Source organism: Saccopteryx bilineata, chromosome 1 (genome assembly GCF_036850765.1).
Source record: "Saccopteryx bilineata isolate mSacBil1 chromosome 1, mSacBil1_pri_phased_curated, whole genome shotgun sequence".
NCBI lineage: Eukaryota > Metazoa > Chordata > Mammalia > Chiroptera > Emballonuridae > Saccopteryx > Saccopteryx bilineata.
Window position 1 is genome coordinate 316,638,547 of NC_089490.1, and position 24,419 is coordinate 316,662,965.

The 24,419-nt window shown below is 34.3% G+C and overlaps 1 protein-coding gene across 4 annotated transcripts in view; it reads right to left on the reverse strand.

Annotated features, from left to right (window-relative positions):
- Positions 1 to 24,419, reverse strand: part of DYNC2H1 (dynein cytoplasmic 2 heavy chain 1) — a 328,872-nt gene that overhangs the window by 42,304 nt on the left and 262,149 nt on the right. For all 4 annotated transcript variants that reach the window (XM_066247664.1, XM_066247663.1, XM_066247662.1 and 1 more), the window contains one exon: positions 18,796 to 19,005. In XM_066247664.1, coding sequence (XP_066103761.1) covers positions 18,796 to 19,005 — 210 coding nt within the window. The remainder of the gene's footprint in view (positions 1 to 18,795; positions 19,006 to 24,419) is intronic.

Consider the following 24,419-nt stretch of genomic DNA (forward strand, 5'->3'; position numbering starts at 1 on the left):
CTGTTCTTATGTTCAGTACCAGGCTGTTTTGAGTACAATGGCTTTGTAGTATAACTTGATATCCGGAAGTGTGATACCTCCCACTTTATTCTTCCTTTTCAAGATTGCTGAAGCTATTCATGTTCTTGAAATCATTTGTAGCTGCTGAGGATACAAAGTTATAAAACAATTCCTGTCCATAAAAGCTTGTGCTAGAGGGAGAAACAGAGAATCAAAGAGACAGATATGGATAAGACAGTAAGTTTTCTGATCATGACAAACACCGTTTTCATAAAACACATGGGTGGGATACACCAAATCCAAACCCAGCATAAAGGCAGAAGTCAGGAAAGGCTTTCTGGTAGAGATAATGCTTGAAGTGCATCTCAAAAGATAAACAGCCTACAGTCAAGCGAAAAAAGGCAGCGGGAAAAGGAAGACGCACCAATAGAGAAAGCAGGAGAGAACTGGCCTGATGAATTAAAGAACCAAACCATGAAATGTTCTTTGTTTATCCTAAGGAGTTTAATCTGCAAAGCAATGCTAACACTAAATTAAGCTTTACCCAGAAAAATGACACAATCAGATTTGGGTTTTAGAAAGATTACTCTAGAGAAACAGGGAGAACAAGCATGAGGGGGATGGAACCACAATCCGCGAAGTCTGGAAGCTACTGTAATGTAGATTTGAGTCAGTAAGAGCCGGATGAGAAGGAGGACACCAGCAAACCCTTCAGCACTGACATGGGCAGGCACTGTTCTAAGCATTGACTTATATCCAGACATTCTCACTCCACAACAACCCTCTGAGATGAATACAATTATTATCCCTAGTACAAACATTTAGAAATTGAGGTGAGAAAGGTTAAGTGACTTGCACAAGAAAATATTCTAGTATAATTTTGAAGGTTTAAACTCCATTACACAATCTTAGTATGTTTATTACATGAACTTTAAAAAGAGGGCAACTCTTCAATTTTCCATTTAATAATGTAACTATTTATACCAGTGTTAGTCAACCTGTTCCATACCGCCCACTAGTGGGTGTTCCAGCTTTCATGGTGGGCAGTAGTGGAACAACCAAAGTATAAATAAAAAGATAAATTTGGAGTGACGTCACGGAAATGGCGCCGTGAGAAGCGCGTCCGACAGCTCTCCCCTAAATCACAACAAATTTATCAACTAGAAACAGAAAAATTTATCCTCGGAGCATTCCGGAGTTCCACACAAACTGATAGCGAAAGGACTGTTATCACTTGAATCTGAGAGACGAGGGTGTGGAGGAAGCTACCGCAGCGACGCTCATTCAAGCCGCCAGGGAGTGCGCCCGCAGTGAGTCAGCCCATATACTTGGGAACCGCAAGCCGCCGCGAGCGGCCGACCGCCGCCGCGAGCCCGCGAGCTGCCGCAAACCCCCGCGAACCTCCACCGTGAGCTGCCGCGAGCCCCCGCGAACCGCCACCGCGAGCGGCCGCCACGAGCCGCCGTGCGCGCGCCCGGTCCGGTTGAGCACTGCTGACGTTCCCAGCGGCCCGCACACTGCGAGTGGGGGTCGCCGGCCACCGGTGCCCTGAGCGCCCCATTCGCGCACGTGCCTTGGGCATTCCACGCGCCCAGGGCGCCCTACTGGCCCGCACACCCAGGAGGCTCCATTATCCTGCGCCTGGTGCGGTCCAGCCGCCAGCGGCGGGGCGAGCGGGAGAGGCTTGGGAGATTCTCTCCGTGGGCGGGGCACCTCACCCAGCCATTCAAGCTAACAATCAAGCGTTGGGGGAGGGGTGCGTGCAGGCAGCCTAAAATACCTTCGGAAACACAGCTGCGACCCAATCACTGAAATTAGCTTAACCCATGAAATCTGCACACCCTCGGTTCTAATTGATAAGATCTCTCTCAGTTCAGCGATCCAAGACAAGAGGCGTGATATTTTTTAGTGCCTCTCGCTAAAGGGGCGGGGGCAACTTCTGATTGATAGAGCCTCCATATTCAGGGATAAACGCTAACAAGAAGGACTTGGCAGATAATAAGGTCTATACTACACTAGTCGTAAGCAGAGACTAGTGCCTCTTCTTCCCTGCAAAAACAGGCTACAAAGTGTGGAAAGCCTGGGTTGAGAGGTCCAACTAAATGATAGGCGCTGAACAGTCACCTTGACAACAATTGACTCCCACCCCCGCCTGATTACACTGGAGGCCCTGACTCTCAGAGCCTTTCCCAAAGCCTTGCACTGAGTGGGGATAGAGTGGGGATTTCCCAGCTCTTTGAGCCTCTTACTCCCCAGGCAGAAGCAGTTGCAGCCTTATAGCTGGATCACCAGGCTGCTAATTCAGAAAGGGGGGACTAGGAGAGAGAATCCAGGAAAGCAAACTCTCTCATCGTTGGACCCTGCAAACGCCAACAAGCCTTTACTTCCAGCAAGACTAAAGCCAATTATATGACATTGCCATAGAATCCTATCAACTGCAAATCCCTAACTAAGAGTGACACAGGGGCAGAGCCTGGGGTACAGAGTCACCGACTAGGAAGAGGGAGAGAAAAGAAAAAGGAAGAAGTTAACCTCTCAAAATCAAGAAAAACCCACAGACTTTACAACTTGATCCACTAATTTTTTTTGTTGTTGTTGTTGTTGTTGCTTGTTTCTTCTATCTTTTTGCCTTTATTTCCTCCACCTCGGTCCTTCTATTCTCTGCCCATCTTATGCTTCCTCTTTCTTGAACTACACTACCCATGAGTGTTGCATTTTATTTTTCTTCTTCATCCTCACCCTCCTTTAAGGTTATACTCCAAAACACTTAACTCTCACTCTCTCCTCTTTTGTTTTTTGTTTTTTTATCTTGCTTTATTTTGTTTTTTTCTCTTCCTATTTTATTTCTTCCTTCATTTTTCTCTTTTTCTTATTTTTTCCTTTCTATTCGTTTTTTCTTTTCTCATTTTACTTTCCTCCCATATACTCCTCAATCACGAACAAATTAGTTAATTTGGGACTCAAGGCTTTTTTTTTGCTTTATTTCTCTTTTTGCTTTTTTTTTGCTTTATTTCTCTTTTTTGCTTTTGTTTTTATTTTTTTTCTTGTTTGTTTATTTTTGTGGCATTTTGGGTCCTCCCAACCCAAGGTCTCCATTGTATTTAGTCTTTGCTCCACTTAATACAACAGATTTTTACTTATTATTTTTATTTTATCTTCTTTATTATTCTTTTTTGGTCCTTTTTTCTGATTCCCTCTTATCCCTCTCATTATATCTCTTAGTTGACCATCACTTACAAGCAAATCATCTTATGCTTGTCTAAGATTTTCTTCCTTTTTTTTTTTTTTTTTTTTTTTTTGCATTTAGTAGGTCCCTACTCCCTTTTTTTGCCCCTTGAACTCTTCACCCCAAATCAGGCCCTCCATTATAGGCACGATATTTCCCTGAGGAGGGGAGAGGAGGGAAAGAGAAGAGAGAAAAAAGGGGGAAATAATAAATTATTACTGTTTTTTTTTTGTGGGGTGTTTTACCCTTTTTTTTTTTTTTCTTTTTACTCTTTATTAATTCTAATTAGTGCTATCAATAAGACCACCCTCAGATGCCGATAAGAAAGAGGAAATTGAATATTATGGATACAAAAGAAAGAGAGGTAACACAAATAGATGTGGAAAAATCTATGGAGAAAAGACTTAACATATTGGAAGCCTTGGAGCTAAATGACAGAGAATTTAAACTAGAAATCTTAAAAATACTCAGAGATATACAAGAAAACGCAGAAAGGCAATATAGGGAGATCAGAAAACAACTCAGTGAACACAAAGAATATATTACCAAGGAAATTGAAACTATAAAAACAAATCAAACAGAAATGAAAAACTCAATTCACGAGCTGAAAAACGAGGTAACAAGCTTAGCTAACAGAACAGCCCAGATTGAAGATAGGATTAGTGAAATAGAAGACAAACAACTTGAGGCACAACAGAGAGAAGAAGAAAGAGACTCAAAAATAATAAAAAACGAGAAAGCCCTACAGGAATTGTCTGACTCCATCAGAAAGAATAACATAAGAATAATAGGTATATCAGAGGGAGAAGAGAAAGAAAATGGAATGGAGAATATACTCAAACAAATAATAGACGAGAACTTCCCAAGCCTGTGGAAGGAACTAAAGCCTCAAATTCAAGAAGCAAACAGAACACCAAGTTTTCTTAACCCCAACAAACCCACTCCAAGGCACATCATAATAAAGATGACACAAACCAATGACAAAGAAAAAATTCTCAAGGCAGCCAGGGAAAAGAAGAGTACAACATATAAAGGAAGGCCTATTAGATTATCATCAGATTTCTCAGCAGAAACTCTACAAGCTAGAAGAGAGTGGACCCCAATATTTAAAGCCCTGAAAGAGAGGAACTTTCAGCCAAGAATACTATACCCATCAAAGCTATCCTTCAAGTATGAAGGAGATATAAAAACATTCACAAATACAGAAAAGATGAGAGAATTTATCAACAGAAAGCCCCCACTCCAGGAAATACTAAGGGGGGTTTTACAACCAGATTCAAAGAACAAAAGAAAACAACACCACAAGTAACAGCTCCACCAAGAACACAATAAAACCAAACTTAAACTGTGACAACAAAGGAAAAAAAGGGGGGAGAGGATGGAGATTAACAGTAGCAAAGGATGATGAAGTGCAGAAATACTTATAAGATAGGGTACTACAATGAATATGGTAGGTACCCTTTTCATTACTTAATGGTAACCACCCTTAAAAAAACCACCACAAAAACACTTGACTTAAAAAAGGTAGCAACAGAGGAAAGAAGTATGGAACACAAACAAACAAAAACAAATGATAGAAAAACAAAAGAGAAGAATCAAACTAGATACAAAACTAACAGAAAGCAATTTATAAAATGGCAGTAGGGAACCCACAAGTGTCAATAATTACACTAAATGTAAATGGATTAAACTTACCAATAAAAAGACACAGAGTAGCAGAATGGATTAAAAAAGAAAATCCAACTGTATGCTGCCTACAAGAAACACATCTAAGCAACAAGGATAAAAACAAATTCAAAGTGAAAGGCTGGAAAACAATACTCCAAGCAAACAACACCCAAAAAAAAGCAGGCGTAGCAATACTCATATCTAATAATGCTGACTACAAGACAGAAAAAGGACTCAGAGACAAAAATGGTCATTTCATAATGATTAAGGGGAAGTTGAATCAAGAAGACATAACAATCCTTAATATATATGCACCAAACCAAGGAGCACCAAAATATATAAGACAGCTACTTATTGACCTTAAAACAAAAACTAACAAAAATACAATCATACTTGGAGACCTCAATACACCGCTGACGGCTCTAGATCGGTCATCCAAACAGAGAATCAATAAAGATATAGTGGCCTTAAACGAAATACTACAACACCTGGATATGATAGACATCTACAGGACACTTCATCCCAAAGCGACAGAGTATACATTTTTCTCTAGTGTACATGGAACATTCTCAAGAATTGACCATATGTTGGGCCACAAAGACAATATCAGCAAATTTAGAAAAATTGAAATTGTACCAAGCATATTTTCTGATCATAAAGCCTTGAAACTAGAATTCAACTGCAAAAAAGAGGGGGAAAAACCCACAAAAATGTGGAAACTAAACAACTTACTTCTAAAAAATGAATGGGTCAAAGAAGAAATAAGTGCAGAAATCAAAAGATATATACAGACAAATGAAAATGAAAATACGACATATCAGAATCTCTGGGATGCAGCAAAAGCAGTAATAAGAGGAAAGTTCATATCACTTCAGGCCTATATGAACAAACAAGAGAGAGCCGAAGTAAACAACTTAACTTCACACCTTAAGGAACTAGAAAAAGAAGAACAAAGACAACCCAAAACCAGCCGAAGAAAGGAGATAATAAAAATCAGAGCAGAAATAAATGAAATAGAGAACAGAAAAATTATAGAAAAAATCAATAAAACAAGGAGCTGGTTCTTTGAAAAGATCAACAAAATTGACAAACCCTTGGCAAGACTCACCAAGGAAAAAAGACACAGGACTCAAATAAATAAAATCCAAAATGAAAGAGGAGAGATCACCACAGACATCATAGAAATACAAAGAATTATTGTAGAATACTATGAAAAATTATATGCCACCAAATACAACAACCTAGAAGAAATGGATAAATTCTTAGAACAATACAACCTTCCTAGACTGAGTCATGAAGAAGCAGAAAGCCTAAACAGACCAATCAGCAGGGAGGAAATAGAAAAAACTATTAAAAATCTCCCCAAAAATAAAAGTCCAGGCCCAGACGGTTATACTAATGAATTCTATCAAACATTCAAAGAAGACTTGGTTCCTATTCTACTCAAAGTCTTCCAAAAAATTGAAGAAGAAGCAATACTTCCAAACACATTTTATGAGGCCAACATAACCCTCATACCAAAACCTGGCAAGGATGGCACAAAGAAAGAAAACTACAGACCAATATCTCTAATGAATACAGATGCTAAAATACTAAACAAAATACTGGCAAACCGAATACAACAACATATTAAAAAAATAATACATCATGATCAAGTGGGATTCATCCCAGAATCTCAAGGATGGTTCAACATACGCAAAACGGTTAACGTAATACACCATATCAACAAAACAAAGAACAAAAACCACATGATCTTATCAATAGATGCAGAAAAGGCTTTTGATAAAATACAACACAATTTTATGTTTAAGACTCTCAACAAAATGGGTATAGAAGGAAAATATCTCAACATGATAAAGGTCATATATGATAAACCATCAGCCAACATCCTATTAAACGGCATAAAACTGAGGACTTTCTACCTTAAATCAGGAACAAGACAGGGTTGTCCACTCTCTCCACTCTTATTCAACGTGGTGCTAGAAGTTCTGGCCAGAGCAATCAGACAAGACAAAGAAATAAAAGGCATCCATATCGGAAAAGAAGAAGTAAAGCTATCACTTTTTGCTGATGATATGATCCTATACATCGAAAACCCGAAGGACTCCACAAAAAGATTATTAGAAACAATAAACCAATACAGTAAGGTCGCAGGATACAAAATTAACATACAAAAGTCCATAGCCTTTCTATATGCCAACAATGAAATATTAGAAAACGAACTCAAAATAATCCCCTTCACGATTGCAACAAAAAAAATAAAATACCTAGGAATAAACATAACAAAGAACGTAAAGGACCTATATAATGAAAATTACAAAGCATTGTTAAGGGAAATCGAAAAAGATACAATGAGATGGAAAAATATTCCTTGTTCTTGGATAGGAAGAATAAATATAATCAAAATGGCCATATTACCCAAAGCAATATACAAATTTAATGCAATTCCCATTAAAATCCCTATGAGATTTTTTAAAGAAATGGAACAAAAAATCATCAGATTTATATGGAACTATAAAAAACCCCGAATAGCCAAAACAATCCTAAGGAAAAAGAATGAAGCTGGGGGCATTACAATACCTGACTTTAAACTATATTATAGGGCCACGATAATCAAAACAGCATGGTATTGGCAGAAAAATAGACACTCAGACCAATGGAACAGAATAGAAAGCCCAGAAATAAAACCACATATATATGGTCAAATAATCTTTGATAAAGGGGCCAACAACACACAATGGAGAAAAGAAAGCCTCTTCAACAAATGGTGTTGGGAAAACTGGAAAGCCACATGCAAAAGAATGAAACTCGACTACAGCCTGTCCCCGTGTACTAAAATTAATTCAAAATGGATCAAAGACCTAAATATAAGACCTGAAACAATAAAGTACATAGAAGAAGACATAGGTACTAAAATCATGGACCTGGGTTTTAAAGAACATTTTATGAACTTGACTCCAATGGCAAGAGAAGTGAAGGCAAAGATAAATGAATGGGACTACATCAGAATTAAAAGTTTTTGCTCAGCAAGAGAAACTGATATCAAAATAAACAGACAGCCAACTATATGGGAACTAATATTTTCAAACGACAGCTCAGATAAGGGCCTAATATCCAAAATTTACAAAGAACTCATAAAACTCAACAACAAACAAACAAGCAATCCAATAAAAAAATGGGAAGAGGACATGAACAGACACTTCTCCCAGGAAGAGATACAAATGGCCAACAGATATATGAAAAGATGCTCAGCTTCATTAGTTATTAGAGAAATGCAAATCAAAACTACAATGAGATACCACCTCACCCCTGTTAGATTAGCTATTATCAACAAGACGGGTAATAGCAAATGTTGGAGAGGCTGTGGAGAAAAAGGAACCCTCATTCACTGTTGGTGGGACTGTAAAGTAGTACAACCATTATGGAGGAAAGTATGGTGGTTCCTCAAAAAACTGCAAATAGAACTACCTTATGACCCAGCAATCCCTCTACTGGGTATATACCCCAAAACCTCAGAAACATTGATATGTGAAGACACATGTAGCCCCATGTTCATTGCAGCACTGTTCACAGTGGCCAAGACATGGAAACAACCAAAAAGCCCTTCAATAGAAGACTGGATAAAGAAGATGTGGCACATATACACTATGGAATACTACTCAGCCATAAGAAATGATGACATCAGATCATTTACAGCAAAATGGTGGGATCTTGATAACATTATAAGGAGTGAAATAAGCAAATCAGAAAAAAACAAGAACTGCATGATTCCATACTTTGGTGGAACATAAAAATGAGACTAAGAGACATGGACAAGAGTGTGGTGGTTACCAAGGGTGGGGGGGGAGGGAGGACATGGGAGGGAGGGAGGGAGAGAGTTAGGGGGAGGGGGAGGGGCACAGAGAACTAGATAGAGGGTGACAGAGGACAATCTGACTTTGGGCGAGGGGTTTGCAACATAATTTGATGACAAAATAACCTAGACATGTTTTCTTTGAATATATGTACCCTGATTTATTAATGTCATCCCATTACCATTAATAAAAATTTATTAAAAAAAAAAAAAAAAGATAAATTTAACTATAGTAAGTTGTTTTGTAAAGATTTATCTGCCAAACTTAGCAAAAATCCGACATAAAGTACCCGGTAAGTAATTATTAATTATATGCTTTAACTTGCTATAACTCTGTTTTATAAAAAAGTTAATTCCATACTTTATAAATCACCATTACTGTGGAACTGGTGGGTGGTTAAAAAATTTTACTACTAACAGAGATACAAAAGTGGGCGGTAGGTATAAAAAGGTTGACTAGCCCTGATTTATACTATTGTAATTATTAGTATAATTATATATTATACTAATAATTGTACTAATTATTTATAATACAGACACACTACTATCCCACTAACAAATATAATGTGCTATTACTCAAATATAAGTGTGCTACCAGTAATCCATTATCAGTAGACTACTGCAGTTAAGCCAGCGTTCGATTGAAGGTTTTGAAAATGTCAGAAGAGTTTAATGCATGCTTACGGAGAAGGCACTGTAATTGCTATTTATTCAAACACTCAAAGATGTCGTGGGCTTAAAGTACTTAAAAAAAGAAAAAAGAACTCAGTTTTAATTTTTTTATAAAAAAAAGAAATCGTAAGTCAATGTTACATGAAATGATTATCAATAGATATAGTTACAAATTATAGCTAACTTCTACACTAGCCATAATTTACAACTTTATACAACTAATTAGCCCAATCTATTTCACAAATATATACTGTACATAATTAAGAGGATTATATTTCAGGGGACTAAAGAGATTCAGAATAAAACAATTTAACAATAACAGAGGGTTTACCATTTATACATAAGAGGAAGTGCACTCAGCAGATCAGTATCTTGTGATAAAAAGAATAGATTCCAATTTTATCTTACCAACACCTCTGCTTAGCTGTAAAGTTTTAAATTTTCCTATTAGTACAGAGAAAGCATTCATAAAATAGCACCAGAACAAACTCAAGTCTTTCAAATCCAATAAATTTATTTAATCAATTTATTCTCTTGTTAGATATCTCATTATTATTTTTTAATTTGTGTCTTCCCTTCTCAAAGAAACTTTTATTATTTGTTTTCTCAGAACATGTAACTTTTAGTTTAAGTTAAAAATGTTATAAAATACCTGGTAAGAGGTCATATAAGTTATAAATAAGGGAAAAGATAAAAGCAACCTGTGTTCATCTATAGATGGGTGGATAAACAAAGTGTGGTATATGTAAATGGGATATTCTTCAACATTGAAAAGGAAGAACTGCTCACACATGCTATGACATGGATGAACTTTGAGGACATTATGCTTAGTGATACAAGCCAGTCATAAAAAGATAAATATTGTACGATTCCTCATACACGAGCTCAAAATTATAGAGACAGAAAGAGTATGGTAGTTTCTGAGGGCTGGGTGGTGGAGGAATGAGGAGCTGTTGTTTTAATAAGTTAGAGTTGCAGTTTTGCAAGATGAAAAATGTTCTAGAGATTGAGTGTATGACAGTGTGGATGTACTTATCACTATTAACAGTATACTTAAAAATTTTTAATGTGCATTTTGCCACAATTAATAAAATAACCCTTGAAAAGGTGAGAAAGGAAAATAAACCAGTTTCCCTTTGAGTTTCTGCTATGACAGCACCGTGGGCTAGATCATTTTGTTATTTTCCATATTCAGCTCACTGAATATATAGACCACATACTACTCATTTTTTCTCTCTCAGCATCTAGTAGATAGTCCATGGTAGGTGATCAATGTGAAAATACACTGAATGTACATACTTACCTCTGTGAAATTTATTTCAAGATAATTTTCAATAACAAAATTACTATGCTTTTACATTCCATGAGATTTTAAGAATTTATGGGTTATTTCTGTATTGATTTCTGTTACATTCATTTAAGCCGATATACTGACAAATATTTAAAATGTGTTAATGTAAATACTGTATGCATGTGAGCATGTTGAGGTTAAAATAACTTGCGTCAATATTTTATCAGATATTTTAATTGAACTCACATCAAGAATAGAGTTAAATGGGCTTTGAGGGCTTGTATTAATATTGCTTTATAAACATTAAAAAACTAATAATACTGTGTTTAGATTTCCATACTTGTCATGCTAATCATGCTAAGTAACTCATACAATAAAACAGAACTTTATAAATTTTTTATTTAGATTTTTAAATTTAAACAAAAAGGTCTACTAATGCAAAATGGCATGTTTCAACCATAATTGTTTACATCATCATGGAATAATTGATTAATTAATATAAATTAGAATAGCATAAAACATACTGGGCCAGTCTCAATAGTAATTTTTGGGCATGAATGCCACTAATCAATCGTTTCAGTGAAAATAAAAAGAGCTTGGGTTTATCCTGTTAGTTTACTATGCCTTTGATTTCAAATTAACCAGCTATTAATTAAAACACATTAATTTAATGTAATCCTCTAATTACATTAAATTTTGGTAAATAATTCCTAAATAATATATTGACTTCAGGCTTTATATAGTATTTTATATAAATACTATAGAAACTCAAAATAAAACAAAATTATTAACAATATTTTCACCCTCAAAAATGTCCTTATTTCCCTTTATAATCCAACAGACCTACCTCAAGCCTAATTCTAGGCAACTGCTGATCTTCTATTAACATATATTAGTCTGTATTTGCCAATTACACTTCAATAAAGCTACAAAAATACTGGTTTAAAATTTTCCAAAATGATATATCAAATAAATTTAAAAAATTACTCTTTAAATAAAAAATCTTAAGTATATTTAATTTTTTGTATTGATTGAATAATTTGAGAGAGAGAGAGAGAGAGACAAAAGAAAGAAAAAGAGGGGGAGATAGAGGGGAAGAGGGGATAGAGAGAGAGAGAGAGATCGATTTGTTGTTCCACTTATTTATGGATTCATTGGTTGAATCTTATCCCTAACCAGGGATTAAACCTGCAACCTTGGCATATGAGGACAATGCGCTAACCAACTAGCTAGAACAAAATGATTACTTTCTAAAATCTTTTTATTGCTATAATTATATTTTGAGAATTATCAATGATATAATAGATATAATAAAACCAGCTTCTAAGGTCTTATGACAGCTGATTCTTAAATTTTATAAATTTATACAAGCCAGCTGTTAGTCATTATTTAAACTATAGGAGTTTATAACTAAAGTTGTTAGTTATTATTTAAAACTATAGTTTATAATTAAATAAATTTTATTTAAAACAAAGTTAGGGAAGACCCAAAACTCATTCTTTCCTAATTATATTGACATCAGGTATGTATTGCGATTATATATATCTGTTGTATATGTATGTTCTGTAAAAAACAGAATACTATTTTTAGTGTGCTAATGGGCCTCTCTTCCCAACTCTATTGGTAATTTGCATTGGTAACTTGCATTGGTAATTTGAAAGTAGCTATGGTAGGAGTATTTACATCATGGAAATCAGCCCATGCTAAAGATCAGGGCTTCTTTTTTCAGAGAGCCAGTTAAACCTTTGCTAGCACAACACTGGATTCATCCATGCTGTTTCATAAATCAGTGTTCATTTTCTTAATTGCTGATTCACTTTCCATTTTATACAGACATCACAATTTGTTTACCATTTCACCTGTTGAGATCTAGGTTGTTTCCAGTTTTTGAATATTAAAAATAGGTTGTGGTCCTGGCCGGTGGCTCAGAGTTAGAGCATTAGCTGGGGTGTGGAATGCCCATGTTTGATTCCTGGTCAGGCACACAAGAGAAGCAACCATTTGCTTCTCCACTCCCCCACCCCCCATTTTCTTTCTTTCTCTCTCTCCTCCTCCCACAGCCATGGCTCAAATCGTTCAAGTTGGCCCCGGGTGCTGAGAATGGCTTCCCCTCAGGCACTAAAATAGTTCAGTTGCTGAGCAACAGAGCAGTGGCCTCAGATAAGCAGAGCATCGCCCAGTAGGGGTCTTGCCAGGTGTATCCTGATTAGGGTGCATGCAGGAGCCTCTCTGCCTCCTCACCTCTAAATAAATAAATAAGTAAATAAACAAACAAACAAATAAGGCTGCTGCAAGCATTCATAAATACTTGCATATGCTTTTACTTCTCTCAGGTAAACACTCATGAATTAGTGGGCTCATATGCTAAGTGTATGTTTAGCATTTTAAGAAAAAGATAAACTATCTGTAGTATGAGTTCCTGTTGTTCCTCATTCATGTCAACACTTGATACAATTTGTCATTTTAATTTAAGCCATTCTAGTAGATGTGTAGTATTGTCCCATTGTAATTATTAAAAATGTCTTTTTTATTGAGATATGTAATTCACATGCCATAAAATTCATCCCTTTAAAGTACACAATTTAGTAGGTTTTAGTTGTTTCCTAAAGTCGTGCAACTATGACTAATTTCAAACATTTTCATCACTCTCTAAAAATACCCTGTATCCATACAGTTACTTTTCCATTTCCTCATGAACAAAAGATGGTTTTTACTTATTTTAGTCTTCTTTAATTTCCTTCAATGCTATTATGTAGCTTTCAAAGTAAAAATATTTATTTTTTGTTAAATTTACTTTCATGTATTTATTCCTTTCCATGCTATTTATAACTTTTTTTTTTATCAATTTTCTTTATTTATTTATTCATTTTAGAGAGAAGAGGGAGGGAGGGAGGGAGGGGGAGAGAGAGAGAGAGAGAGAGAGAGAGAGAGAAGGGGGAGGAGCTGGAAGCATCAACTCCCATATGTGCCTTGACCAGGCAAGCCCAAGGTTTCGAACCGGCGACCTCAGCACTTTCAGGTCGACGCTTTATCCCACTGCGCCACCACAGGTCAGACCCTTTCCATGCTATTTAAATAGAATTACTTTCTTAATTTTATTTTGGATGCTAAAAATGTTTTAAACCAGTATTTACTACTTCTATATCAGTATTATTGTGATTTTAATTTTCATTTCCCTAATAACTAACTACACCAAGCATTTTTCATTTGCTTCTTTGCCATCATATATCATCTTGCTTAAATGTTTACTCAAGTCTTTTTTGCATTTTTAAAACTGGGATGTTTGTCTTCTCATTATTGACATGATTTAAAAATTATTTCTAGATACATGTTCTAGATATATGTTTTGCAAATCTTTTCTCCTAAGTCTGTGGCTTATTTTTCCATCTCATTATGTGATTAATTTGGGGATAATTTTTGTTTATGTTTGAATACAGGTGCAGGCTAATATATATTTTTTAAGTGGGAGTTTTGGCTATTCAATTATCCCAGTAACATTTGTTAAAAAGATTTTTCTTTCATGAAATTGCCTTAGTACATTTGGCAATTAGAATATTTCACATTTGGTGAAAACCAATTAATCATATATCTGTAGGTCTATTTATGGACTCTTTATTGTGTTTCATTGAGCTGCATATCTATCTTTATGCCAATATCACACTGCTTTGATTATATATCTTCATAATAAGTCTTAAAATGAGAAAAAGTAAGACTTCAGATTTTATTTTTTTTAATTGAATTTATTGGGGTGACACTGGTTAACTTAATTCTACAGGTTTCAGCTACCCAACTCTACAGCATATCTCTGTACACCGTATTTCGTGTTCACCCCCCACCACGTCATCTTTAACCATCACTATTTATCCCCCTATACTGCCTCCACCCCTGACCCCCACTCTGGCAATCACTACTCTGTTATCCGTGTCCATGAGTTTCTTATTCAAAATCATTTAGACTAAATTAGCCTTTTACACTTTTGCAAAAATAACACAAAACAAAACATTAGAATCAAGCTGTCAATCCCTACAAAAAATTCTGCAGAGGTTTTGTTTGGGATTGTGTTGAATCCTTAAATCAACTTGGAAAGAAATAATATCTTAACAACATTGGGTCCCTGATCCATGAATATATCTTTCAGTGCATCTTTCCATTTATTTAGATTTTCTTTAATTTCACTTGTGAATGCTTTGTCATTTTCAGTGTGTAGAAAAGTTTTATATATCTTTTATCAATTTTATCCTAAGACACATCAACTTTCTGATACTATGGCAAATGGCACTTTTAATTTCATTTTTTAATAGTTTATTTTCAGAATAAACATTTTTTACATATTTACCTTATCCCCATAATCTTACTAAATTTTAAATTTCTTACTGTCTCTAGATTCTTTAAGATTTTATAGATAATCATATCCTATGCAATAAAAGTAGGTTTCCTTTTTCCTTTCCATTTGTATGACTTTTCTTTTTAAGTTGTTCCACTAGCTAGACTTCAGTAGAATACTGAATAGAAGTGGTGAGAGGGGACTTCAATGCCTTATTTCTTTTTATAAAATAAATTTATTGGGGTGATACTGCTTAACATAATTATACAGGTTTTAGGTTCCCAATTCTACAACACATCTCTGCACACCGCATTGTGTGTTTATTCCCCCAAGTCAAGTCTTCATCCATCAACATTTATTCCCCTTATAACTTCCTCCACAGCTCCTCCCTCCAATCACCAGAAGCTCCTCCCTCCAATCACCAGAAAATAAGTCATAATTCTCTCTAGGAAAGTCCTCCTCCAAACATGTTAGATACAGTAGAGAAAATACCAGGTACTGAATTATTTCCTAAATTACATTAAATCATATCACATAATACAGAACTTGTCACATTCAAATGTAATAAAACATTAAATTTTTACCCTGAAATAAATAGAACAATACTGTATTCATAATCTTTGGTAAAACTCATTAGATAGTAAATGTCAAACTATTTTACTGACACCGTCTTACTGAAAGCCTATTCTCATTAGAATTTCACCAAACAACGTAAAATATTTCCAAAGACACTATCTGTGATATAATTTAAACAGGCTTTGCAAAAACACATTTTTCATCCTTCAATAAACTTAACAAATTCATGTTCATGCACATTATGAAAATGTTTCAAAAATGGGGATATATCAGAGGCTGCATTTCTCAATTCAAAGTATAATATATAGTATGTAATGTAATACATTAATAATGAGATTGTCTACATCTTACATAAACACATTTTAATTGAGAAATAAGTCATCAGATCCTTTTGCTATGCCAAATATGGAAATACTTAAAGTATGAAGGGGAGAGAGAAAATGTTATAAATAATTAAACATCTACGACCTTTTTCTAAAATATGCTTTTGCTTAATGAAGAAAAGTATTTCCTATAACAAAGCCCATTTATTCTTTGTTCATTTTTTCAATATGATCTCATATAAAACACATTACATCAAAATCATAGAAAATAATTTATTTTTTTCAATCGTTTATGCTAAAGACCCCCAGATAGTTAACAGTAGAGGCAAAAAAAAAAAAGCAGGCTTTACAATTACCTTTTATATTCCTCATTAATATCATACAAAAGCCTCATGAACTACTCTATTCCATGCCCTAACCACCTCTTGAGATGAACGGAAAGTAACCTACATGGTATCCCTACATCTTTAAAATCATTTTGAACAATGATACAAGACAAATGCTTAAGAGCTGTTATTTACATAATAAAATTCTCCTAAAATAACAATAATAAAAACAACTAACAGTTATAGATAGGGTGGTGGTTATGTGCCAAACACTTTACCCATGACTTCATTTAACTCTCACAGCAATCCAATGAGGTAGGTGCCTTTACTATTCTAATTTGTAAGTGAGAAAAGTAAAGCTTAAAGATGTTTAAGTGACCTGGCCAAAGTCACACAGCTAGAAGTAGTAGAATAGGATTCAAACAGGCAGCCCTATTTTCGAGCCCACATTTGTAGCTATTTTGCTTCAATATTTCTACATAAAAACATCCTCATTGCCTACAGCATTTAACCCGAACTAGTTTCTTTGGCTTTAAATAATTCAAAATCTGATCTAACTTTAATTTTAATTCACTTCATTGTATTCCAGTCCCACTGGGCTTACTGTTCTCTCCCACACAAGTCATGTCCTTATATAATATTATTGTTATTCTCTTAAATTATTCTATACCATACATTTTACCCTTATAAAACATAGAGTTCATTTAAAAGAAATGTGCTCTTGTCTTTTTGATATAAATTAAAATAATTTACATTTATCATAGCAACCAAACCTGCCCTGGTTCAAACACGGATTCCACAACAATTCTCTGTGTCTGATTAAGTTACTTAAACCCCCTCGTCCTCATGTTTCTCACAGTAAAATTGGGATAACAGTAGTACCATCCAGTAGTTTTGTGGTGGTTAAATGAACTAATGTAAAGTTATTCAAAGTTCTCAGAATGCTTTCCCACTGGTTTCTTCATTGTGTCAAGGAGCTTTCATGAACGATAATATGCCTACTTCAAATTTTAAAAAATTAGTTATAATTTATAGTACAATATAATTCTATAGTATTTTTTATAATCATTCTTGTTTAATAGCAATAATATTGGATAATATGTACACAAAGAAAAAACATGAAAAGCTGAGATTTCAAGGTAAAGAAAAAGGAACATAGGGTTGTTAGAGTAGGTCTCTTTGTATATTTGAAAATGAATTGCATATTGTTATGGACTGAAAGTTTCTGCATTCACAAATTCATATGTTGAAGCCTTAATCACCAATATAATAATATTTGGAAATGAGGTTTTTGGAAGGCAATTAGGCCCTAAGGGTGGAGCTCTTGTGATGAGATTAGTGCGCTACCCACTTCTCTCTGCGGTGTGCGGACACACACAGCAAGAAGATGGCCATCAGCAAACCAGGATGTGGGCCTCACAGGTCATACATCTACTAGCAACCTGATGCTGGATTTCTCAGCCTCCAGAACTGGGAGAAATAAACTTGTTGTTTAAGCCCTCTTATTTATGGCACTTTGTTATAGCAGCCCAAACTAAGAAAGAATACTTTTTTATATTAATGAGAAGATATAGAAAGTTCTAGGAAACCTCTAGTTTATATATTTGAATAGAGAAGACTTTTAGGTTGACTATCAGAGGTTTCTCTATAGGGAAGTACACAGCAGTAAAAAGGAAAAACAAAAACCCACAACCAACATTTTATTTCTCGAGTCCTAGAGAGCCCTAGTGAAATCTTTTCCAGATGCCAAGTCTGTACAGTCTATGTTCTCCAAATAGCTAAAGTCAATCTACTATATAGATTTTCAGATCCAATAGATCTGAAATATATAAATTTTACTATCATTTAAAATGGTCTAAGAATCCAGCAGATGTGGTGATTTCCTTTTGTCTTTTGCTAAAGTACTCTTTCTGTTGGGCAACGATTCTCTCCCTTTCTTGTAGTATATGTTCCAGATGGAGCTGAAGTCATCCTCAGCTCCTGGGGGACGCACTTGGCTGAAACCCTAGCTAATGAAATGTGTGCACACCGTACCCATAGCATTCGTATGTAACTAGCCATAAAATAAGCCAAGCAGTTTGGATCAAAGTAATCCCAAAATTCTTGCTTAAGTTACAAGGAAACATATGTTCTTTATGTTCACTTAGAGCCCAAAGGATGTAAGACTTGGGTTGCTAGTATAAATCATGTAAAAAGGACTTGCCCCAAAGTGAAATCAACATGGAGGACACACACACACACACACACACACGCACACATACACGCACACGCACACGCACTATGACTAGACAGGCAGATATATGATATAATACAAGCTGACATCCAAATGAAACTGTTGAGCTCCTTCAGTAAGCTGACTTATGCTAGCTCCTTAGATTTTTAGGTTACATCAGCCAATTAATTCTAATATGGATTAAGCTAGTTCAACTTGGGCTTTCTTTTATTATTAACTATAAGACTTCTGACAAATGTATTCATGATAGAAGAGTCACATAAAATAATGAAAGAAAAACACATATATTTAGTATTGGCTTACCTTTTGGTTTAATAAAGCACTTGCCAATTTCTGTACTTCTGAACTCAATAAGGTAGTTCCTCTGATGACTTTGCTGAGAGCAGCAAGAGACTGATGAACGCTCTGTACTAAGCGGATGGCATTAAATTGCTCAAGAATGATGAATGAGAATATTGGAGATCCTTGTCGATCATTAGGAGGAGACACTTTCTGATGAATCAGGTTTGAATTCTAAAAGAATAATGTATCATGTCATATTTATTGAAAAGTAACATAAATCTGATATATTAAAGTATTTCAAAAGTTTTTAAAACTTTCTGTTCTTCTAACCTGTTTTGAAATACTCTTGCTTTATGACTGGACAAATTTATGAAATCTGTAAGTACACAGGAAAGAAATTCTGAAGTGTACCAATATTTAAGTGGTAAGGGAGTGGGAATTGAGGGGAGGACTGTACAGAGAAGCAGTAGTCAATACAGCAGGTAAAGTGAAAAGAATGGCACTCTATGAGCCAATGCAAAGAGAGTAAAAGAGCCCAACTACCACTCAACTACTACTATAAAGGGAGCAATAATGACTTTGAAATAAAATGTAAATGGACATTTAATTTGAAATTACGTGTATACAGGGTGATGCAAAAGTAGGCTTATGGTTATGAGTATGAGAGAGTTTATTCATGTATTATTATTAATTATTGTATTATTTGTTTGTATTATAACTGTAAACCTACTTTTACTCACCCCTGTGTATACTGTAACTACACTAAATATCTTATACTCAAGACCAGTATATATTAGTATTTATTATTATATCTATACATTAGCAGAAACTCTGATACATGGAATTTCTAGGGTTTCTCAAAAAAAACCGAAAACCTAACAAAATCATAGTTGTTTCTGAACAATGGTTGAAAGGGGGAAAAATCATCTTTAATGGGTTTCTAAAACTGTCAAAGAACTGCCAAGAGACATACTTGGGAAGTCTTGTTTTCTTACCTACTATCCATTATCCTAATTTTCTCTATAATGATTATAATCCTAGTGAAGAATCCCTTCTCTTTGTTCTGATAGTCATCACATTCACATGGTCTACGAGAGCACTGTCTCTTTTTTATCTATTTGGCATAATAAATCATTTAATAATATGATGATCTAATATAGCTATTGTCATTAAATAAATCATCCTTAAGTAAACTTTACTGGCATAAGATCATTTGTGAAGGTCAATTTTTGGGCTATGTGCTCAAATTCAGGCATTTACATTTATTTCTATTACTGCTATATTTAAAATATTAATGCTGCTGAAATCACTTTTGAGACACACACAAATATACATAAATGTACACACTAATGTAAATAATTGGTGGTAAACTCAAAACTGAATCTAAAAGAGATAAAAGTACAGTATCAAAATTAATTAGATTACCCCTTAGATTGAAATTATTTGAATCAGAGCAGGCAATAAATGCTTTACACATGTCCAACTTAAATCAACTAAATAATAAAGCTGATATGAAATTTGGTTCTAAAATTTCTATAATTCCTTATATTAAAACAACATCCCTGGAAGTGAAGACGAGGTATTTAAATATTTATTAATCTTAAAATAAGCAAGACTAGCAAATAATAACCTAGTTTATCTAAAATATTTTTTTGGTTTTTTATCTATTTTTTAAGTTGATGTGGGTAATTTGTAATGTCTGCACTGTTACTTTATAGAACAAGAACACCCAATCTTAGATTATTCAAGCAAGATTCTATTATCTACAATCCAAGGAAAGTACTGAACTTATAAAAAATGTATATTGAAGAAAGCAAAGATCAAGTATACTTAAAATTGAAACAGAGTTCAAGTAAGCACTACGGTCCAGAGATGTGTAACAAGTGTAAAACACAAGCTGAATTTCAAAGTCAGTAAGAAAAAAGGGGGTTAAAATATCAAATATTTTATATTAATTACATATTGAAATGCTAACACTCAGGATATATCAGGTTAAATAAAAAATATTAAAATTACCTTCACCTCATCCTTTGTATTTATTTAAAAGTGGTTAAGAGGGATATTTAAAATTGCACATATGGCCTGATCTGTGGTGGCGCAGTGGATAAAACATCGACCTGGAATGCTGAGGTCGCCAGTTCGAAACCCTGGGCTTGCCTGGTCAAGGCACATATGGGAGTTGATGCTTCATGCTCTCCCCCCTCCCCTTTCTCTCTGTCTCTCTCTCTCTTCTCTAAAATGAATAAATAAATATAAAAAAAATTGCATATACGGCTCCCACTGGGCTTTACATTTCTCTTGTGCCGAGGTCTAGAGACTATCAAGTAGAGGCTGTAAGTTAGTTCAGCAATAACAACAGAACAGAGTAAAAACCAGAATACATTTGAGTCTCAAAAAGTGAATTATTAATGAAAGGTGACAACAATTATAAAGAAAAAATGAAAAATAATAAGGCAAACTGTAGTATTACCTGTAAAAATTTTACAAGTTGGAAAAATAAAATAGCAGAAGATAGCAAAGTATATTGTAATATTTTTATAACATAATCTACTTTCTATAGACCTTCACAAAATTTTAATAAAAACAATGTAAAATGACCCTAACTATATAATAAATGTAGATTTTTATATATTCTAAAAGGATGAAGCATAGTGAGTTATAACAGTAATAATATGTTAGTTATGTAATTTTAAGACAAAAATATCAAATTCAGTATTATTTATAATTCAAATACAGATAAAATCACCATATTTAACCTGTTACATAGTGAGTTTTTTTCATGCTCGTGGACCCGTGGAAGTGAGGTTTTAGCAAAAAATAAAATTAGTTCCAGTTACAGTTTTATTAATGTAAAATCATGTTTGCTTGATAATCAATTTATGGAAACAAGAAGAACATACAATTGCCTTTTTTAATGTTGTCTTACACATTTTTAAAATAAATCGATTGTATTCTGTATGGTCAGGAGGCACGAAGAAGTACATGAACTTTCGTTCTCACAGGGATAAATTATGTCTAATCTGCATGATTTTTGGTGAAACTAACAGGCAGGACAGTCATAGCTTTATTCAATTGATTATATAAGAAAATCTTTCTTTTTAATTTTTAATGAGTAAGTACAATTGACTGAATCATGTACCTGTGAAGCATGGCTTTGACATTTCAAAGTTCATCTCATCTGATTATGAAGCTGCTGGAGGAAAAGGTTATAGGATATTTTAAAATTTATCTTTTATGCAAGGAATAGCTTTTAGACAAGAAAAACTAGTCTAATTTGGTGCAACTGAGGTGAGAGTCCAGAATTTTTGTGTTTTAACTGAAATAGTTTTTTTAAGTGGGGGGCTATTTTAGACAAGTAAAATGAATAAAATATGGAAGTAGTTATATATATATATATATTTTAAATAATAAGACCTTTTAGAAAATAGTTCTGTCTCAGAAATAATTTGGTCAACAATAACAAAAAAATTCAAGCAATAACTGGATCAGAGTTTAGCACGTTTTTCTGTAAAAATGTAGACAGTAACTATGTTAGGCTTCGTGGTCCATGAGGTCTCTACTCAACTCTGCTGCTGTTGTACAATCTATTTCTAATACCTCTCTGGTGCAGAAACAGTCTTTCCTAATTCTTAGTCCATATTGTTTAGGTGGAGTTAACTCAACCCAATTCCAGAAATTAGTATGTATATAATTTAGAGCTGAACTGATGAGGATATTTAATTTTTCTGACCGTAGCAATTATTAGAGCACATAACCAAATAGCGATAACAAAATGCAATAGAATTTTGCGGTCATTTGTCACAAGAAAGAGAAAGTCTATATGAAAAATAGTGCCAACACATAGAAGAGCAGGTCATAGTTTCAATAATTCATATCTCTCAGAATATACAGAATAATTCTATATCAAACGTGTAGAATATTACTAGGTTCTGGTTGCATCCTTTTAAGTTCCTTAGAACAAGCTGTGACGAAACCAATTTAACACCTTTAGTTGTATGAGCCATAATTTCTCTTTTTCGACCTAAGCCAGTCTGAACTGGGTTTTTCATTACTTGGAATCTAAAAAGTCCTGATTAGTTTAAGTTCAACAGACTCCTGTCACAAGCATTCATAATCAGAATGGTAAAAAATTTGACATACCTGCATTAAATTATGTCTATCTAGAAGTGGATTTCTGACAAGACTATAGGAAAGAGAGGGCAGAGAAGGGAATTAAAAAAGAAAAGAAAATAGTACGATGAGTTTGTTGAGTTCAAAGAGTTGAAAGATCTATATAGAACTTCTGGAAACCCACTCCCCAGGATAGCTGGATGCATTATTTTTTTGTTTTATTGTCCCAAAGCCAGTTATTAGCAAAAAACCCAAGCTTAGATTTCTTAACCTGGTAATAACTATTCCTTTTCATACCAAATTATTATGTGGACCAAAAACAACCAAAGCAGTCATGTTTTAGCACTCATTTCACTTGGTTTAGATCTAATTAAAGGTATTATTTTATTTAAAGCAGAGGTTAACAGCATAGGTATGTGTTAGTTACCCAATAAACTGTTTGAATCAGAAATGCTAAAGAACTAAAATAGTTTTGGTGACCAGTAGAGAAGGAACGCCAAGGCTGTGAGAGACAGAGGAGGGGTATTTTGAGTTGATGAACCAAAGCCGATATTGGAAGCTATTAACATCTTTCTAAAAGAAAAATCCAGAGCAAGCTAGAAAATGAATAGAAAGGTTTTGCTTTAAATGGACATTATTTGCTAATATTATTTGCCTTGAGAATATCATAGCTTTTATTTAAAATATTATATTATTGATTAACACCAAACCCAGTAGTTACCCCCAGAGAGAGAGGTGCACGACTCATACACACAGTCGTGAGAAACTTTAGCTTTGTCTGTATCTCTTGTTTCTTTAATAGAAAGCCATTATTCACATATACCTTGGGTTTATAAAACAAAATGGCAAATAAAAAATTGTGTATTAATAAGACTACATTTATTTCTAGGAAAGTGTATTATTTAATAGGCTATCTGTTCCATAACTTGGCCAGAGGAATGATTCTGCTATTCTGTGAAGTTATCATAGAAGAGGTAGCTTAGTAGAATAATAGATTAAAAACACAATCGCACCTTAAGAGACCTAACGCAAACCACAGTGACTAACATTCTCAAGAACTGACTATGTTCCAGGCACATCACAAATTTCCATATGAAATTATTTTGTTACATGTTAATGATTTCAGCAATATAAAAAAGAGAGAAGAGTGTATTGTGAAAACAAGGATGTCAGAATTTTAGAATTTATGTCTGTTTAGAGCAGCAATTTTCAACAACCTTTATCATCTCATAGCCCACCAAATTAATTACTAAAATTCTGGAGCACACACAAAAATATATTTTTTGCTGCTCTGATAAAAAAAAATAGGTATATTTTTGAATCATTCATACAAGATGGCTATTTTTGTGTTGGCTGTTGTCATTTTTACTTACTTGGCAATCTAAGGGAAAAGAGGTCAGTGCCCCTGACTTAATAGTCAGGTATTGCATTTTAAAAATTCTTGTGACACACCGGTTGAAAATTGCTTGTTTTGAGCAAATGATAGGAAGATGTTTTGTTCAAAATGAAGCAACAGTGAATATTTTTACCTTTTT